The 15,920-nt window shown below is 48.3% G+C and overlaps 1 protein-coding gene across 1 annotated transcript in view; it reads left to right on the forward strand.

The window, feature by feature from the left end:
- The window catches only part of LOC138282300 (E3 ubiquitin-protein ligase TRIM11-like), a 110,551-nt gene that overhangs the window by 69,597 nt on the left and 25,034 nt on the right, over positions 1-15,920 (forward strand). The window contains exon 6 of the mRNA XM_069219686.1: positions 14,300-14,572. Within this exon, the coding sequence (XP_069075787.1) occupies positions 14,300-14,572 (273 nt within the window). The remainder of the gene's footprint in view (positions 1-14,299; positions 14,573-15,920) is intronic.

The following is a 15,920-nucleotide window of genomic DNA, read 5'->3' on the forward strand; positions in this document are numbered from 1 at the left end:
TGCAGCTGCTGCTACTGCCAACCCCTCAGACAGGTTTCTGCCCTCCTGGGGTCCAGCCAGGCCTGGCCCAGGATGGCAGAACAAAGGACTTCCTCAGAGAGAGGGTATTACACCCTCTCCCTTTGGAAAAAGGTGTTAAGGCAGGGGAGGAGTAGCCTCCCCCAGCCTCTGGAAATGCTTTCATGGGCACAGATGGTGCCCATTTTTGCATAAGCCAGTCTACAACGGTTCAGGGACCCCTCAGCCCTGCTCAGGCGCGAAACTGGACAAAGGAAAGGGGAGTGACCACTCCCCTGACCTGCACCTCCCCTGGGAGGTGCCCCGAGCTCCTCCAGTGTGCTCCAGACCTCTGCCATCTTGGAAACAGAGGTGCTGCTGGCACACTGGACTGCTCTGAGTGGCCAAGGCCAGCAGGTGACGTCAGAGACTCCTTCTGATAGGCTCCTTCAGGTGTTTCCAGCCTATCCTCTCTCCTAAATAGCCAAACCCTCTTTTCTGGCTATTTAGGGTCTCTGCTTTGGGGAATTCCTCAGATAACGAATGCAAGAGCTCATCAGAGTTCCTCTGCATCTCTCTCTTCACCTTCTGCCAAGGAATCGACTGCTGACCGCGCTGGAAGCCTGCAAAACTGCAAAACAGTAGCCAAGACGACTACTGCAACTCTGTAACGCTGATCCTGCCGCCTTCTCGACTGTTTTCCTGGTGGTGCATGCTGTGGGGGTAGTCTGCCTCCTCTCTGCACTAGAAGCTCTGAAGAAATCTCCCATGGGTCGACGGAATCTTCCCCCTGCAACCGCAGGCACCAAAGAACTGCATCACCGGTCCCTTGGGTCTCCTCTCAGCACGACGAGCGAGGTCCCTTGAATCCAGCAACTCTGTCCAAGTGACTCCCACAGTCCAGTGACTCTTCAGTCCAAGATTGGTGGAGGTAAGTCCTTGCCTCCCCACGCCAGACTGCATTGCTGGGAACCACGGCTTTTGCAGCTACTCCGGCCTCTGTGCACGTCCGGCGGAAATCCTTTGTGCACAGCCAAGCCTGGGTCCACGGCACTCTAACCTGCATTGCACGACTTCCTAAGTTGTCCTCCGGCGGCGTGGGACTCCTTTGTGCAACTTCGGGTGAGCACTGTTTCACTCCTCTTCGTAGTACCTGTTCTGGCACTTCTGCGGGTGCTGCCTGCTTCTGAGAGGGCTCCTTGCCTTGCTCGACGCCCCCTCTGTCCCCAGACGCAATTGGCGACATCCTGGTCCCTCCTGGGCCACAGCAGCATCCAAAAACCCTAACAGCACGATTTGCAGCTAGCAAGGCTTGTTGGCGGTCTTTCGGCGGGAAAACACTTCTGCACGACTCTCCACCGTGTGGGGGATCCATCCTCCAAAAGGGAAGTCTCTAGCCCTTGTCGTTCCTGCAGAATCCTCAGCTTCTACTGTCCAGTAGCAGCTTCTTTGCACCCACAGCTGGCATTTCCTGGGCATCTGCCCATCTCCGACTTGCTTGTGACTTTTGGACTTGGTCCCCTTGTTCCACAGGTACCCTCGACTGGAAATCCATTGTTGTTGCATTGCTGGTTTGTGTCTTTCCTGCAGAATTCCACTATCACGACTTCTATGTCCTTTGGAGAACTTTAGTGCACTTTGCACTCACTTTTCAGGGTCTTGGGGTGGGCTATTTTTCTAACCCTACTATTTTCTAATAGTCCCAGCGACCCTCTACAAGGTCACATAGGTTTGGGGTCCATTCGTGGTTCGCATTCCACTTTTGGAGTATATGGTTTGTGTTGCCCCTATCCCTATGTGTCCCCATTGCATCCTATTGTAACTATACATTGTTTGCACTGTTTTCTAAGAGTATACTGCATATTTTTGGTATTGTGTATATATATCTTGTGTATATTTGCTATCCTCATACTGAGGGCACTCACTGAGATACTTTGGCATATTGTCATAAAAATAAAGTACCTTTATTTTTAGTATATCTGTGTATTGTGTTTTCTTATGATATTGTGCAAGTGACACTAGTGGTACTGTAGGAGCTTCACTCGTCTCCTAGTTCAGCCTAAGCTGCTCTGCTAAGCTACCATTATCTATCAGCCTAAGCTGCTAGACACCCTATACACTAATAAGGGATAACTGGGCCTGGTGCAAGGTGTAAGTACCCTTTGGTACTCACTACAAGCCAGTCCAGCCTCCTACAGTACATATATCTTGTGTATATTTGCTATCCTCATACTGAGGGTACTCACTGAGATACTTTGGCATATTGTCATAAAAATAAAGTACCTTTATTTTTAGTATATCTGTGTATTGTGTTTTCTTATGATATTGTGCAAGTGACACTAGTGGTACTGTAGGAGCTTTGCATGTCTCCTAGTTCAGCCTATGCTGCTCTGCTAAGCTACCATTTTCTATCAGCCTAAGCTGCTAGACACCCCTATACACTAATAAGGGATAACTGGGCCTGGTGCAAGATGTAAGTACCCCTTGGTACTCACTACAAGCCATTCCAGCCTCCTACAGTACAGTACAGTGTACTCCTTCCAGGTAGGTGATGTATAATGCTGTGTAATGCTCAGTAGAGTGTGCTCATTATATTGTGCAGTGTACTGTACAATGTGCTCCTTCTAGATTTCTGCTGTGTAGTGCACTGCATTGTACAGTACAGTGTTCTTCTTCCAGGTAGGTGTGGTGCAGTGCAGTATATTATACAGTACAGTGTGCTCCTTCCAGGTAGGTGCTGTGTAGTACAGTATATTGTACAGTACAGTGTGATTCTCGCAGTTAGGTGCTGTGTAGTGCAGTGTATTGTACTGTGGCTCTTTACAGGTAGGTGCAGTATAGTGCAGTTTATTGTACTATGTGTTCCTTCCAGGCAGGTGCTGTGTAGTGTAGTGTACTGTACAGTATAGTATGTTCCTTCCAGGTAGGTGCTGTGTAGTGCAGTGTATTTTATAGTCTGCTCCTTCCAGGTAGAAGCTGTGTAGTGCAGTATATTGTACTGTGTGCTCCTTCCCGGTAGGTGAGGTGTAGTGCAGTGTATTGTATAGTACAGTGTGCGCCTTCCAGGTAGGTACTCTGTAGTGCAGTGTATATTACAGTGTGCTCCTAACCAGGAGGTGTTGTTAGGCCAGTGTATTGTACAGTACAGTGTGCTCCTTCCTGGTAGGTGCTGTGTAGTGCAGTGTATTCTACAGTGTGGTCCTTCCAGGTAGGTGCTCTGTAGTGCAGTGTATTCTACAGTGTGGTCCTTCCAGGTAGGTGCTGTGCAGTGTAGTGTCTCGTATAGTACAGTGTGCTCCTTCCAGGTAGGTGCTGTATGGTGCAGTGTATTGTACAGTACAGTGTGCTCCTTCCAGGTAGGCGCTGTGTAGTGCAGTGTATTCAACAGTGTGGACCTTCCAGGTAGGTGCTGTATAGTGGTGTGTAATGCACAGTACTGCGTGCTCCTTCCAGGTAGGTCTGGTGTAGTACAGTGTATTGTACAATACAGTGTAATCCTTCCAGGTAGTTGCTGCACAGTGCAGTGTATTCTGCAGTGTGTTCCTTCCAGGTAGGTGCTGTGTAGTGCAGTGTATTGTACAGTACAGTATGCTTCTATCAGGTAGGTGCTATTAGTGCAGTGTATTCTACAGTGCGTCCTTCTATGTAGGTGCTGTGCACTGTAGTGTATTGTATAGTACGGTGTGCTCCTTCCAGGTAGGTGCTGTATACTGCCGAGTAATGTACAGTACAGTCTGCTCCTTCCAGGTAGATGCTGTGTAGTGCAGTGTATTGTATAGTCTGCTCCTTCCAGGTAGACGCTATGTAGTGCAGTGTATTGTACTATCTTGTCCCTGCAGGTAGGTGCGGTGCTGTGCAGTGTATTCTACAGTGTACTCCTTCCAGGTTGGTGCTGTGTAGTGCAGTGTTTTCTGCAGTGTGGTCCATCCAGGTAGGTGCTGTGTGGTGCAGTGTATTGTACAGTACAGTGTGCTCCTTCCAGGTAGGTGCTGCGTAGTTCAGTGTATTCTATAGTGTAGTCCTTCCAGTTAGGTGCTGTGTATGTATTGAAGTGTATTGTACAGTACAGTGTGCTTCTACCAGGTAGGTGCTGTCTAGTGTAGTGTATTGTACAGTACAGTGTGCTCTTTCAAGGTAGGTTCTCTATAGTACTGTGTAATGCACAGTACAGTGTGCTCCTTCCAGGTAGGTAGTGTTTAGTGCAGTTTATTGTATAGTCTGCTCCTTCCAGGCAGAAGCCGTATGCCTCGTCCTTGGCCTCCCCCGGCACGAACGAATCTCACCACACCTCAAATCCCTTCACTGGCTCCCCATAGACAAGAGAATCACATTCAAGATCCTCATCCATGCACACAAATCGCTTCACAACACCGGCCCAACCTACCTCAACAAAAGAGTGAACTTCCACACTCCCACACGCAACCTCCGATCAGCCGATCTTGCCCTAGCCGAAGCCCCCCCCATCCAACGCACCACCACAGGAGGCAGGTCCTTCTCCTACCTCACCCCCAAAACCTGGAACTCCCTCCCCACCTTCCTTCAAGGTTGGTTCTGTATAGTACTGTGTAATACACAGTACAGTGTGCTCCTTCCAGGTAGCTGCTGCGTAGTGCAGTGCATTCTACGGTGTGGTCCTTCTAGGTAGTTGCAGTGCAGTGTATTCTACACTGTGCTCCTTCCAGGTAGGTGCTGTGTAGTGCAGTGTATTGTACAGGACAGTATGCTCCTTCCAGGTAGCTCCTGTTAGGCCAGTGTATTGTGCAGTATAGCGTGCTCCTTCCAGGTAGGTCTGGTGTAGTGCAGTGTATTGTACAATTCAGTGCACTCCTTCCAGGTAGTTCCTGTGCAGTGTATTCTACAGTGTGCTCCTTCCAGATAGGTGCTGTGTAGTGCAGTGTATTGTACAGTACAGTGTGCTCCTTCCAGGTAGGTGCTGTTAGGCCAGTGTATTGTGCAGTACAGCGTGCTCCTTCCAGTTAGGTCTGGTGTAGTGCAGTGTATTGTACAATACAGTGCACTCCTTCCAGGTAGTTGCTGTGCAGTGCAGTGCATTCTACAGTGTGCTCCTTCCAGGTAGGTGCTGTGTAGTGCAGTGTGTTGTACAGTACAGTGTGCTCCTTCCAGGTAGGTGCTGATAGTGCAGTGTATCACTCAGTGTGGTCTTTACAGGTAGGTGCAGTATAGTGCAGTTTATTGTAATTTGTGTTCCTTCCAGGTAGGTGCTGGGTAGTGCAGTCTACTATACAGTACAGTGGGGTCCTTCCAGGTAGGTGCAGTTTATTCCTCAGTGTGGTCCTTGCAGGTCGGTGCTGTGTAATGCAGCGTATTGTACAGTGTTCTCCTTCAAGGTAGGTGCTGTGTAGTGCAGTGTATTGTACAGTACAGTGTGCTCCTACCAGGTAGGTGCTGTTTAGTGGAGTGTATTGCTCAGTGTGCTCTTTACAGGCAGGTGCAATATAGTGCAGTTTATTGTACTATGTGTTGCTTCCAGCTAGGTGTTTTATTGTGCAGTGTATTGTACAGTGTGCACCTTCTAGGTAGGTGCTGTGTATTGCAGCGTATTGTACAGTACAGTGTGTTCCTTCTATAGTGCAGTGTATTGTACAGAGTGCTTCTTCCAGATTTCTGCTGTGTAATGCAGTGCATTGTACAGTACAGTGTTCTTCTTCCAGGTAGGTATGGTGCAGTGCAGTGTATTATACAGGACAGTGTGCTCCTTCCACTTAGGTGCTGTGTAGTGCAGTGTGTATTGTACTGTGTGCTCTTTACAGGTAGGTGTGGTATAGTGCAGTTTATTGTACTGTGTTCCTTTCAGGTAGGTGCTGTGTAGTGTATTGTACAGTATAGTATGTTCCTTCCAGGTAGGTGCTGTGTAGTACAGTGTATTCTACAGTGTGCGCCTTCCAGGTAGGTACTGTATACTGCAGTGTAATGTACAGTACAGTCTGCTCCTTCAAGGTACGTGCTGTGTAGTGAAGTGTGTTGTATAGTCTGCTCCTTCCAGGTAGAAGCTGTGTAGTGCAATGTATTGTACTATGTGCTCCGTCCAGGTAGGTGCGGTGCAGTGCAGTGTATTCTACAGTGTGCTCCTTCCAGGTAGGTGCTGTGTAGTGCAGTGTATTCTACAGTACAGTATGCTCCTTCCAGGTAGGCGCTGTGCAGTGTATTGCACAGTACAGTGTGCTCCTTCCAGGTAGGTACTGTGTAGTGCTGTGTATTCTACAGTGTGCCCCTTCCAGGTAGGTGCTGTATAGTGCAGGGTAATGCACAGTACAGTATGTTCCTTCCAGGTAGGTGCTGTGTAGTGCAGTGTATTGTATAGTCTGCCCCTTCCAGGTAGAAGATGTGTAGTGCAGTGTATTGTACTGTGTGCTCCCTCCAGGTAGGTGAGGTGTAATGCAGTGTATTCTACAGTGTGCTCCTTCCAGGTAGGTGCTCTGTAGTGCAGTGTATTTTACGGTACAGTGTGCTCCTTCCAGGTAGGTGCTCTGTAGGGCAGTGTATTTTACTATACAGTGTGCTCCTAACCACATAGGTGCTGTTAGGCCAGTGTATTGTACACTACAGTCTGCTCCTTCCAGGTAGGTGGGGTGTAGTGCAGTGTGTTGTACAGTACAGTGTGCTCCTTCCAGGTAGGTGAGGTGTAGTGCAGTGTATTGTACAGTACAGTGTGGTTCTTCCAGGTAGGTGAGGTGTAGTGCAGTGTATTGTATAGTGTGCTCCCTCCAGGTAGGTGAGGTGTAGTGCAGTGTATTGTATAGTCTGCTCCTTCCAGGTAGAAGCTGTGTAGTGCAGTGTACTCTACTGTGTGTATTGTACTGTGTGCTCCCTGAAGGTAGGTGAGATGTAGTGCAGTGCATTGTACAGTACAGTGTGCACCTGCCAGGTAGGTGCTCTGTAGTGCAGTGTATTTAACAGTACAGTGTGCTCCTAACCATGTAGGTGCTGTCAGGCCAGTGTATTGTACAGTACACAATCCAAAAAGGGAGCACCCTGTCTTACATTTCAGCTCGAATAGCCCCAAAGCACCATTATAAATGCAGTCATTAAAATGAATTCGAGTAACATTTTAAAAGGTCTTTCACCATAAATGGGTGCAGCAAGTGCTGTAACGTTGTAGAAAGTTTTTCACCATAAGTTGGTGCGGCGAATGCCGTATCTCCGGACACGTGTTTCTGGCGTTCAGCCGTCATCAGCGGAGAGAAAAGTGTGGAATACACAGTACATGTAGTGCAGTGTATTGTACAGTGTGCTCCTAACCAGGTAGGTGCTGTTAGCCAAGTGTATTATGCAGTACAGTGTGCTCCTTCCAGATAGGTGTGGTCTAGTGCATTGTATTATACAGTGCAGTGTGCTCCTTTGAGATAGGTGCTTTGTAGTGCAGTGCATTGTACAGTACAGTGTGCTCCTTCGAGGTAGGTACTGTGTAGTGCAGTGCATTGTACAGTGTGCTCCTTCCATGTAGGTGCAGTATATTTTACAGTGTGGTACTTGCAGGTAGGTGCTGTGTAGTGCAGTGTATTGGCAGGACAGTGTTCTCCTTCCAGGTAGGTGCTGTGTAATGCAGTGTATTGTATGGTACAGTGTGCTTCTTCCAGGTAGGTGCTGTGTAGTGCAGTGTATTGCTCAATGTGCTCTTTACAGGTAGGTGCAGTATAGTGCAGTTTATTGTACTATTTGTTCCTTCAAGGTAGGTGTTGTATTGTGCATTTTATTGTACAGTACAGTGTGCACCTTCTAGGTAGGTGCTGTGTAGTGCAGTGTATTGTAAAGTACAGTGTGCTCATATCTAGGTAGGTGAGGTTAGGCCAGTTTGTTGTGCAGTACAGTGTGCTCCTTCCAGATAGAAGCTGTGTAGTGCAGTGTATTGTACTGTGTGCTCCCTCCAGGTAGGTGAGGTGTAATGCAGTGTATTGTACAGTGTGCTCCTTCCAGGTAGGAGCTCTGTAGTGCAGTGTATTTTACGGTGCAATGTGCTCCTTCCAGGTAGGTGCTCTGTAGTGTAGCGTATTTTACTGTACAGTGTGCTCCTAACCACATGGGTGCTGTTAGGCTAGTTATTGTAGACTACAGTCTGCTCCTTCCAGGTAGGTGGGGTGTAGTGCAGTGTGTTGTACAGTACAGTGTGCTCCCTCCAGGTAGGTGAGGTGTAGTGCAGTGTATTGTACAGTACAGTGTGGTTCTTCCAGGTAGGTACGGTGTACTGCAGTGTATTGTACAGTGTGCTCTTTCCAGGTAGGTGCAGTGTAGTGCAGTGTATAGTATAGTGTGCACCTTCCAGGTAGGTGCAGTGTAGTGTATTGTACAGTACAGTGTGCTCCTTCCAGGTAGGTGAGGTGTAGTGCTGTGTATTGTATAGTCTGCTCCTTCCAGCTAGAAGCTGTGTAGTGCAGTGTACTGTACTGTGTGTATTGTACTGTGTGCTCCCTGAAGGTAGGTGAGGTGTAGTGCAGTGCATTGTACAGTACAGTGTGCTCCGTCCAGGTAGGTGCTCTGTAGTGCAGTGTATTTTACAGTACAGTGTGCTCCTAACCATGTAGGTGCTGTCAGGCCAGTGTATTGTACAGTACACAGTCCAAAAAGGGAGCACCCTGTCTTACATTTCAGCTCGAATAGCCCCAAAGCACCATTATAAATGCAGTCATTAAAATTAATTTGAATAATTTTTTTAAAAGTCTTTCACCATAAATGGGTGCAGCAAGTGCTGTAACGTTGTAGAAAGTTTTTCACCATAAGTTGGTGCGGCGAATGCCGTATCTCCGGACACGTGTTTCTGGCGTTCGGCCGTCATCATTGGAGAGCAAAGTGTGGAATACACAGTACATGTAGTACATTGTAGCGCCTTGAGACCCGCACGGGTGAGTAGCGCGCTTTATAAATGTTAATGATTTGATTTGATTTAACCAGGTAGGTGCTGTTAGCCAAGTGTTTTATGCAGTACAGTGTCCTCCTTCCAGATAGGTGTGGTGTAGGACATTGTATTATACAGTGCAGTGTGCTCCTTCCAGATAGGTGCTGTGTAGTGCAGTGTATTGTACAGTGCAGTCTGCTCCTTTGAGGTAGGTGCTGTTGTACAGTGTGTTCCTTCCATGTAGGTGCGGTATATTTTACAGTGTGGTACTTCCAGGTAGGTGCTGTGTAGTGCAGTGTATTGACAGGACAGTGTTCTCCTTCCAGGTAGGTGCGGTGTAGTGCAGTGTATTGTATGGCACAGTTTGCTCCTTCCAGGTAGGTGCTGTGTAGTGCAGTGTATTGCTCAATGACCTCTTTACAGGTAGGTGCAGTATAGTGTAGTTTATTGTACTATTTGTTCCTTCAAGGTAGGTGTTGTATTGTGCATTTTATTGTACAGTACAGTGTGCACCTTCTAGGTAGGTGCTGTGTAGTGCAGTATATTGTAAAGTACAGTGTGCTCATATCTAGATAGGTGAAGTTAGGCCAGTTTGTTCTGCAGTACAGTGTTCGCCTTCCAGGTAGGTGTGGTGTAGTGCATTGTATTGTACAGTGCAGTGTGCTCCTTCCGGATAGGTGCTGTGTAGTGCAGGGTATTGTATAGTCTGCTCCTTCCAGGTAGAAGCTGTGTAGTGCAATGTATTGTACTGTGTGCTCCCTCCAGGTACGTGCAGTGTTTTCTACATTGTGGCCTTTCCAAGTAGGTGCTGTGTAGTGCAGTTTATTGTACAGTACAGTGTGCTCCTTCCAGGTATATGCTGCATAGTGCAGTGTATTTTATAGTGTTGTCCTCCCAGGTAGGTGCTGTATAGTGCTGTGTAATGCACAGTACAGTGTGCTCCTTCTAGTTTGGTGTTGTATACTGCAGTGTAATGTACAGTACAGTCTGCTCCTTCCCGGTAGAAGCTGTGTAGTCCAATGTATTGTACTTTGTACTCCCTCCAGGTAGGTGCGGTGCAGTGTATTCTACAGTGTGCTCCTTCCAGGTAGGTGCTGTGTAGTGCAGTGTATTGTACAGTATAGTGTGCTCCTTCCAGGTAGAAGCTGTGTAGTGCAGTGTATTGTACAGTACAGTGTGCTCCTTACAGGTAGGTGCTGTGTACTTCAATGTATTCTATAGTGTTGTCCTTCCAGGTAGGTGCTGTATAGTGCAGGGTAATGCACAGTACCGTGTGCTCCTTCCAGACAGGTGCTGTATAGTGTTGTGTAAGGCACAGTACAGTGTGCTCCTTCCAGGTAGGTGCTGTATAGTGCAGTGTATTGTATAGGCTGCTCCTTCGAGGTAGAAGCTGTGAAGTGCAGTGTATTGTACTCTGTGCTCCCTCCAGGTAGGTGAGGTGTAATGCAGTGTATTGTACAGTGTGCTCCTTCCAGGTAGGTGCTCTGTAGTGCAGTGTATTTTACTATACAGTGTGCTCCTAACCACATAGGTGCTGTTAGGCCAGTGTATTGTACACTACAGTCTGCTCCTTCCAGGTAGGTGGGGTGTAGTGCAGTGTGTTGTACAGTACGTGTGCTCCCTCCAGGTAGGTGAGGTGTAGTGCAGTGTATTGTACAGTACAGTGTGGTTCTTCCAGGTAGGTACGGTGTTCTGCAGTGTATTGTACAGTGTGCTCTTTCCAGTTAGGTGCAGTGTAGTGCAGTGTATAGTGTGCACCTTCCAGGTAGGTGCGGTGCAGTGCAGTGTATTGTACAGTACAGTGTGCTCCTTCCAGGTAGGTGAGGTGTAGTGCAGTGTATTGTATAGTCTGCTCCTTCCAGCTAGAAGCTGTGTAGTGCAGTGTACTGTACTGTGTGTATTGTACTGTGTGGTCCTTCCAGGTGGGTGCTATATAGTGCTGTGTAATGCACTGTACACTGTGCTCCTTCCAGGTAGGTGCTGTATAGTGCTGTTTAATGCACAGTAGTGTGCTCCTTCCAGGTAGGTGCGGTATAGTGCTGTGTAATGCACAGTACTGTGTGCTCCAACCAGGTAGGTGCTGTGTAGTGCAGTGTATTGTACAGTACAGTGTGCTCCTAACAGGTAGGTGCTGTGTAGTGCAGTGTAATGTATAGTCTCCTCCTTCGAGGTAGAAGTTGTGTAGTGCAGTGTATTTTACTGTGTGCTCCAACCAGGTAGGTGCTGTGTAGTGCAGTGTATTGTACAGTGTGATCCTTCCAGGTAGGTGCTGTATAGTGCAGTGTATTGTACAGTACAGTGTGATCCTTTCAGGTAGGTGCTGTATAGTGCAGTGCATTCTACAGTATTGTTCTTCCATGTTGGTGCTGTGCAGTGTAGTGTCTCGTACAGTACAGTGTGCTCCTTCCATGTGCTGTATAGTGCAGGGTAATGCACAGTACATTGTGCACCTTCCACGTAGGTGCTGTGTAGTGCAGTGTATTGTGTAGTCTGCTACTTCCAGGCAGAAGCAGTGCAGTGCATTGTACTGTGTGCTCCCTCCAGATGGGTGAGGTCTAGTGCAGTGTATGGTATAGAACAGTGTGCTTCTTCCTGGTAGGTGCTGTGTAGTGCAGTGTATTGTGCAGTACAACGTGCTCCATCCAGGTATGTCTGGTGTAGTTTAGTGTATTGTACAATACCGTGTACTGCTTCCAGGTAGTTGCTGCGCAGTGCAGTGTATTCTACAGTATGCTCCTTCCAGGTAGGTGCTGTGTAGTGCAGTGCATTGTACAAGATAGTATGCTCCTTCCAGATAGGTGCTGTTAGGCAGTGTATTGTACAATACAGTGTGCTCCTTCCAGGTAGGTGCTGTGTAGTGCAGTGTATCGTCAGTATGGTCTTTACAGGTAGGTGCAGTATAGTGCAGTTTATTGTACTCTGTGTTCCTTCCAGGTAGGGGCTGTGTAGTGCTGTGTGTAATACAGTACTGTGGGGTCCTTCCCGGTAGGTGCAGTTTATTCTACAGTGGGGTCCTTGCAGGTCAGTGCTGTGTAGTGCAGCGTATTGTACAGTACAGTGTTCTCCTGCAAGGTGGGTGCTGTGTAGTGTATTGTATAGTACAGTGTGCTCATTCCAGGTAGGTGGTGTAGTGCAGTGTGTTGTACAGTGCAGTGTTCTCCTTCTAGAGAGGTGTTGCGTAGTGCAGTGTATTCTACAGTACAGCGTGCTCCTTCCAGGTAGGTGCTGTGAAGTGTAGTATATTGTACAATACAGTGTGTTCCTTCCAGATAGGTGTGGTGTAGTGCAGTGTATTGTACAGTACATTCTGCTCCTTCGAGGTAGGTGCTGTGTAGTGCAGTGCATTGTACAGTGTGCTCCTTCCATGTAGGTGTGGTATATTTTACAGTGTGGTACTTGCAGGTAGGTGTTGTGTAGTGCAGTGTATTGACAGGACAGTGTTCTCCTTCCAGGTAGGAGCTGTGTAGTGCAGTGTATTGCTCAATGTGCTCTTTACAGGTAGGTGCAGTATAGTGCAGTTTATTGTACTATTTGTTCCTTCAAGGTAGGCGTTGTATTGTGCATTTTATTGTACAGTACAGTGTGCACTTTCTAGGTAGGTGCTGTGTAGTGCAGTGTATTGTAAAGTACAGTACAGTGTGCTCATATCTAGGTAGGTGAGGTTAGGCCAGTTTGTTGTGCAGTACAGTGTGCTCCTTCCAGGTAGGTGCTGTGTAGTGCAGTGTATTGTACAGTGTGCTCCTAACCAGGTAGGTGCTGTTAGCCCAGTGAATTGTGCAGAAAATACAGTGTTCTCCTTCCAGGTAGGTGTGGTGTAGTGCATTGTATTGTACAGTGCAGTGTGCTCCTTCCGGATAGGTGCTGTGTAGTGCAGTGTACTGTACAGTACAGTCTTCTCCTTCGAGGTAGGTGCTGTGTAGTGCAGTGCATTGTACAGTACAGTGTGCTCCTTCTATAGTGCATTGTATTGTACAATGTACTCCTTCCAGGTAGGTATTGTGTAGTACAGTGTGCTCCTAACCAGGTAGGTGCTGTTAGCAAAGTGTATTGTGCAGTACAGTGTTCTCCTTCCAGGTAGGTGTGGTGTAGTGCATTGTATTGTACAGTGCAGTGTGCTCCTTCCAGATTGGTGTTGTGTAGCGCAGTGTATTGTACAGTACAATGTGCTGCTTCCGGGTAGGTGCAGTATAGTTCAGTTTATTATACCACGTGTTCCTTCCAGGTAGGTGCTTTGTAGTTCAGTTTATTGTACAGTACAGTGTTTTCCTTCTAGGTAGGTGTTGTTAGTGCAATGTATTGTACAGTAAAATGTGCTCCTTCTAGTTAGGTGCTGTGTAGTGCAGTGTATTGTACTCTACAGTGTGCTCATTCCAGTATAGTAAAGTGTTCTCCTTCCAGGTAGGTGGGGTGTAATGCAGTGTGTTGTACAGTGCAGTGTGCTCCTTCCAGGTAGCTGCGGTGTAGTGTATTATACAGTGTGCTCCTTTCAGGTAGGTGCGGTGCATTCCAGTGTATTGTACAGTGCAGCGTGTTCCTTCCAGGTAGGTGGTGTGTAGTGCAGTGTATTTTACAGTACAGTCTGCTCCTTCCAGGTAGGTGCTGTGTAGTGCAGTGTATTGTGCTGGGTGCTCCTTGCAGGTAGGTGCTGTGTAGTGCAGTGTATTGTATATTCTGTTCCTTCCAGGTAGGTGCTGTGTAGTGCAGTGTATTTTACAGTACAGTCTGCTCCTTCCAGGTAGGTGCTGTGTAGTGCAGTGTATTGTGCTGTGTGCTCCTCCCAGGTAGGTGCTGTGTAGTGCAGTGTATTGTACAGTAGTGTGTGGTCCTTCCAGGTAGGTGCTGTATAGTTCAGTGTATTGTACAGTACAGTGTGCTCCTTCCAGGTAGGTGCGGTGTAGTGCAGTGTATTGTACAGTGTGCTCCTTCTAGGTAGGTGCGGTGTAAGGTGCTGTGTAGTGCAGTGTATTGTATAGTATAGTGTGCTCCTTCCAGGTAGGTGCTGTTAGTGCAGTGTATTGTACAGTGCAGTGTCTTCTTCCAGGTAGGTGCCGTGTAGTGCAGTGTATTGTACTCTCCAGTGTGCTCATTCCGGTATAGTAAACTGTTCTCCTTCCAGGTAGGTGGGGTGTAGTGCAGTGTATTGTACACTACAGAGTGCTCCTTCCAGGTAGGTGTTGTGTAGTGCTGTGTATTGTACAGTACAGAGTGCTCCTTCCAGGTAGGTGCTGTGTAGTGCAGTTTATTGTACAGTACAGTGTGCTCCTTCCAGGTAGGTGCTGTGCAGTGTACTTATTCAAGGTAGGTGCTGTATAGTGCAGTGTATTGTACAGTGCAGCGTGCTCCTTCTAGAGAGGTGCTGTATAGTTTTGCCTCGTGTCAATAACCTGAATATAAAATATAAATAACATGTATTTAGCTTTAAATCTCTAACTCTGAGTCTCTTCCCTGCAGTGATGGTGACTCTGGATCCAGACACAGCACATCCTGAGCTCCTCCTGTCTGAGGGGGGGAGACGTGTGAGAGGGACATGGACAGCACAGCCCCTGCCGGACACCCCCAAGAGATTCACCTTCTATCCCTGTGTGCTGGGGATCGAGGGGTTCACCTCAGGCAGACATTACTGGGAGGTGCAGCTGCTGCAGGAGGGGGGGGGATGGGCTGTGGAGGTCGCAGCAGAGTCTGTGGAGAGGAAGGGGGGGGTCACATGGTCACCTGAGGGGGGGGGTCTGGGCTGTGCAGAGGAGGGGGAGGGGTCAGTACTGGGCTCTCACCTCCCCTGGGACCCCCCTGTCCCCTCGTGGGAGGCCCCCGAAGCTGGGGGTGTATCTGGACTACGAGGGGGGGCGGCTGTCCCTGTACAATGCGGACTCCATGGAGCTTCTCTACACTTTCCCCCGGACCCGCTTCACGCGCAGGATCTTCCCCATCTTCCGTCTCCAGCATGGGCTCTTCTTCCCGGCAGAGCTGAGGCTGGTGTAGTAGCTGCAGGGGGCGGGGCTGTGACGTATGTGGGGGAGGGGCTGTGACTCAGGTGGGGGAGGGGCTGTGGTTCAGGTGGGGGGTGGAGCTGAGGCTGGTGTAGGGGCTGCAGGGGGGGGGGGCTGTGACTCATGTTTGTGGGGGAGGGGCTGTGACGAGTGTGTGGGGGAGGGGCTGTGACGTGTGTGTGTGGGGGAGGGGCTGTGACGTGTGTGTGTGGGGGAGGAGCTGTGACTCCTGTGGGGGAGGGGCTGTGACGTTCCATCTCCAGCTCAGATTTAACCCCTTCTGCTCCTGATTCTTCATTTAATTAACATTCAGCACTGACTCTGAGCACACCTGACTCCAGATACAGGCACTACCGATTCCTGTCACAGGCACTGGTGGCTCCATTTTAATTAATACGGACTCCAACTACAGGCACTAACTACTCCAGTCACAGGCACTGCAGATTCTAGTCACAGGCACTCCTGTCTCAATATTGATGGCTCCAGGCACTCAAGGCACAGGCACTGCTGGCTCATTTACAGATAACCCTAACTTCAAATTCAGATACTGCTTACTAAAGATGGGCACTACTGATGTGAAACACCACATATTCTAAAAACAGGCACTGCTCACTCACATACAGATAACTATGCACAGGTATAACAGACTCATGTCACAGGCACTCCAGACTCAAACCATATGCACTGCTAACAGAGACCACATCTGAATCCAAGCACAGATACACCTGACTCCAGGCACAGGCACTGCTGGCTCTAAGCACAGGCACTGCTGATTCAAAACTCAGCTACTGTTGATTCAAACTGGGCAACGTTGATTCCAGTAACTGGCACTGCTTGTTCAATACACAGGCAATGCTGACTCCTTGTCAGCTAATGTATGCTTCAAGAACAGGCACTGCTGACCACGCACATGGACTACTGTTGTAAAACACTGTTGCTGTGTACTCCACAAACAGCCACTGCTCTCACATAACTCCAACTGCAATCACAGGCACTCCTGGTTGCAAGTACACATATTGCTCAGTACTTTCACAGGCACTATCTGTTCAGTGACTAGGCACTACTAACTCCAAGCACATGCTCTA

This window comes from Pleurodeles waltl, unplaced genomic scaffold (genome assembly GCF_031143425.1).
Source record: "Pleurodeles waltl isolate 20211129_DDA unplaced genomic scaffold, aPleWal1.hap1.20221129 scaffold_97, whole genome shotgun sequence".
Taxonomy (NCBI): Eukaryota; Metazoa; Chordata; class Amphibia; order Caudata; family Salamandridae; genus Pleurodeles; species Pleurodeles waltl.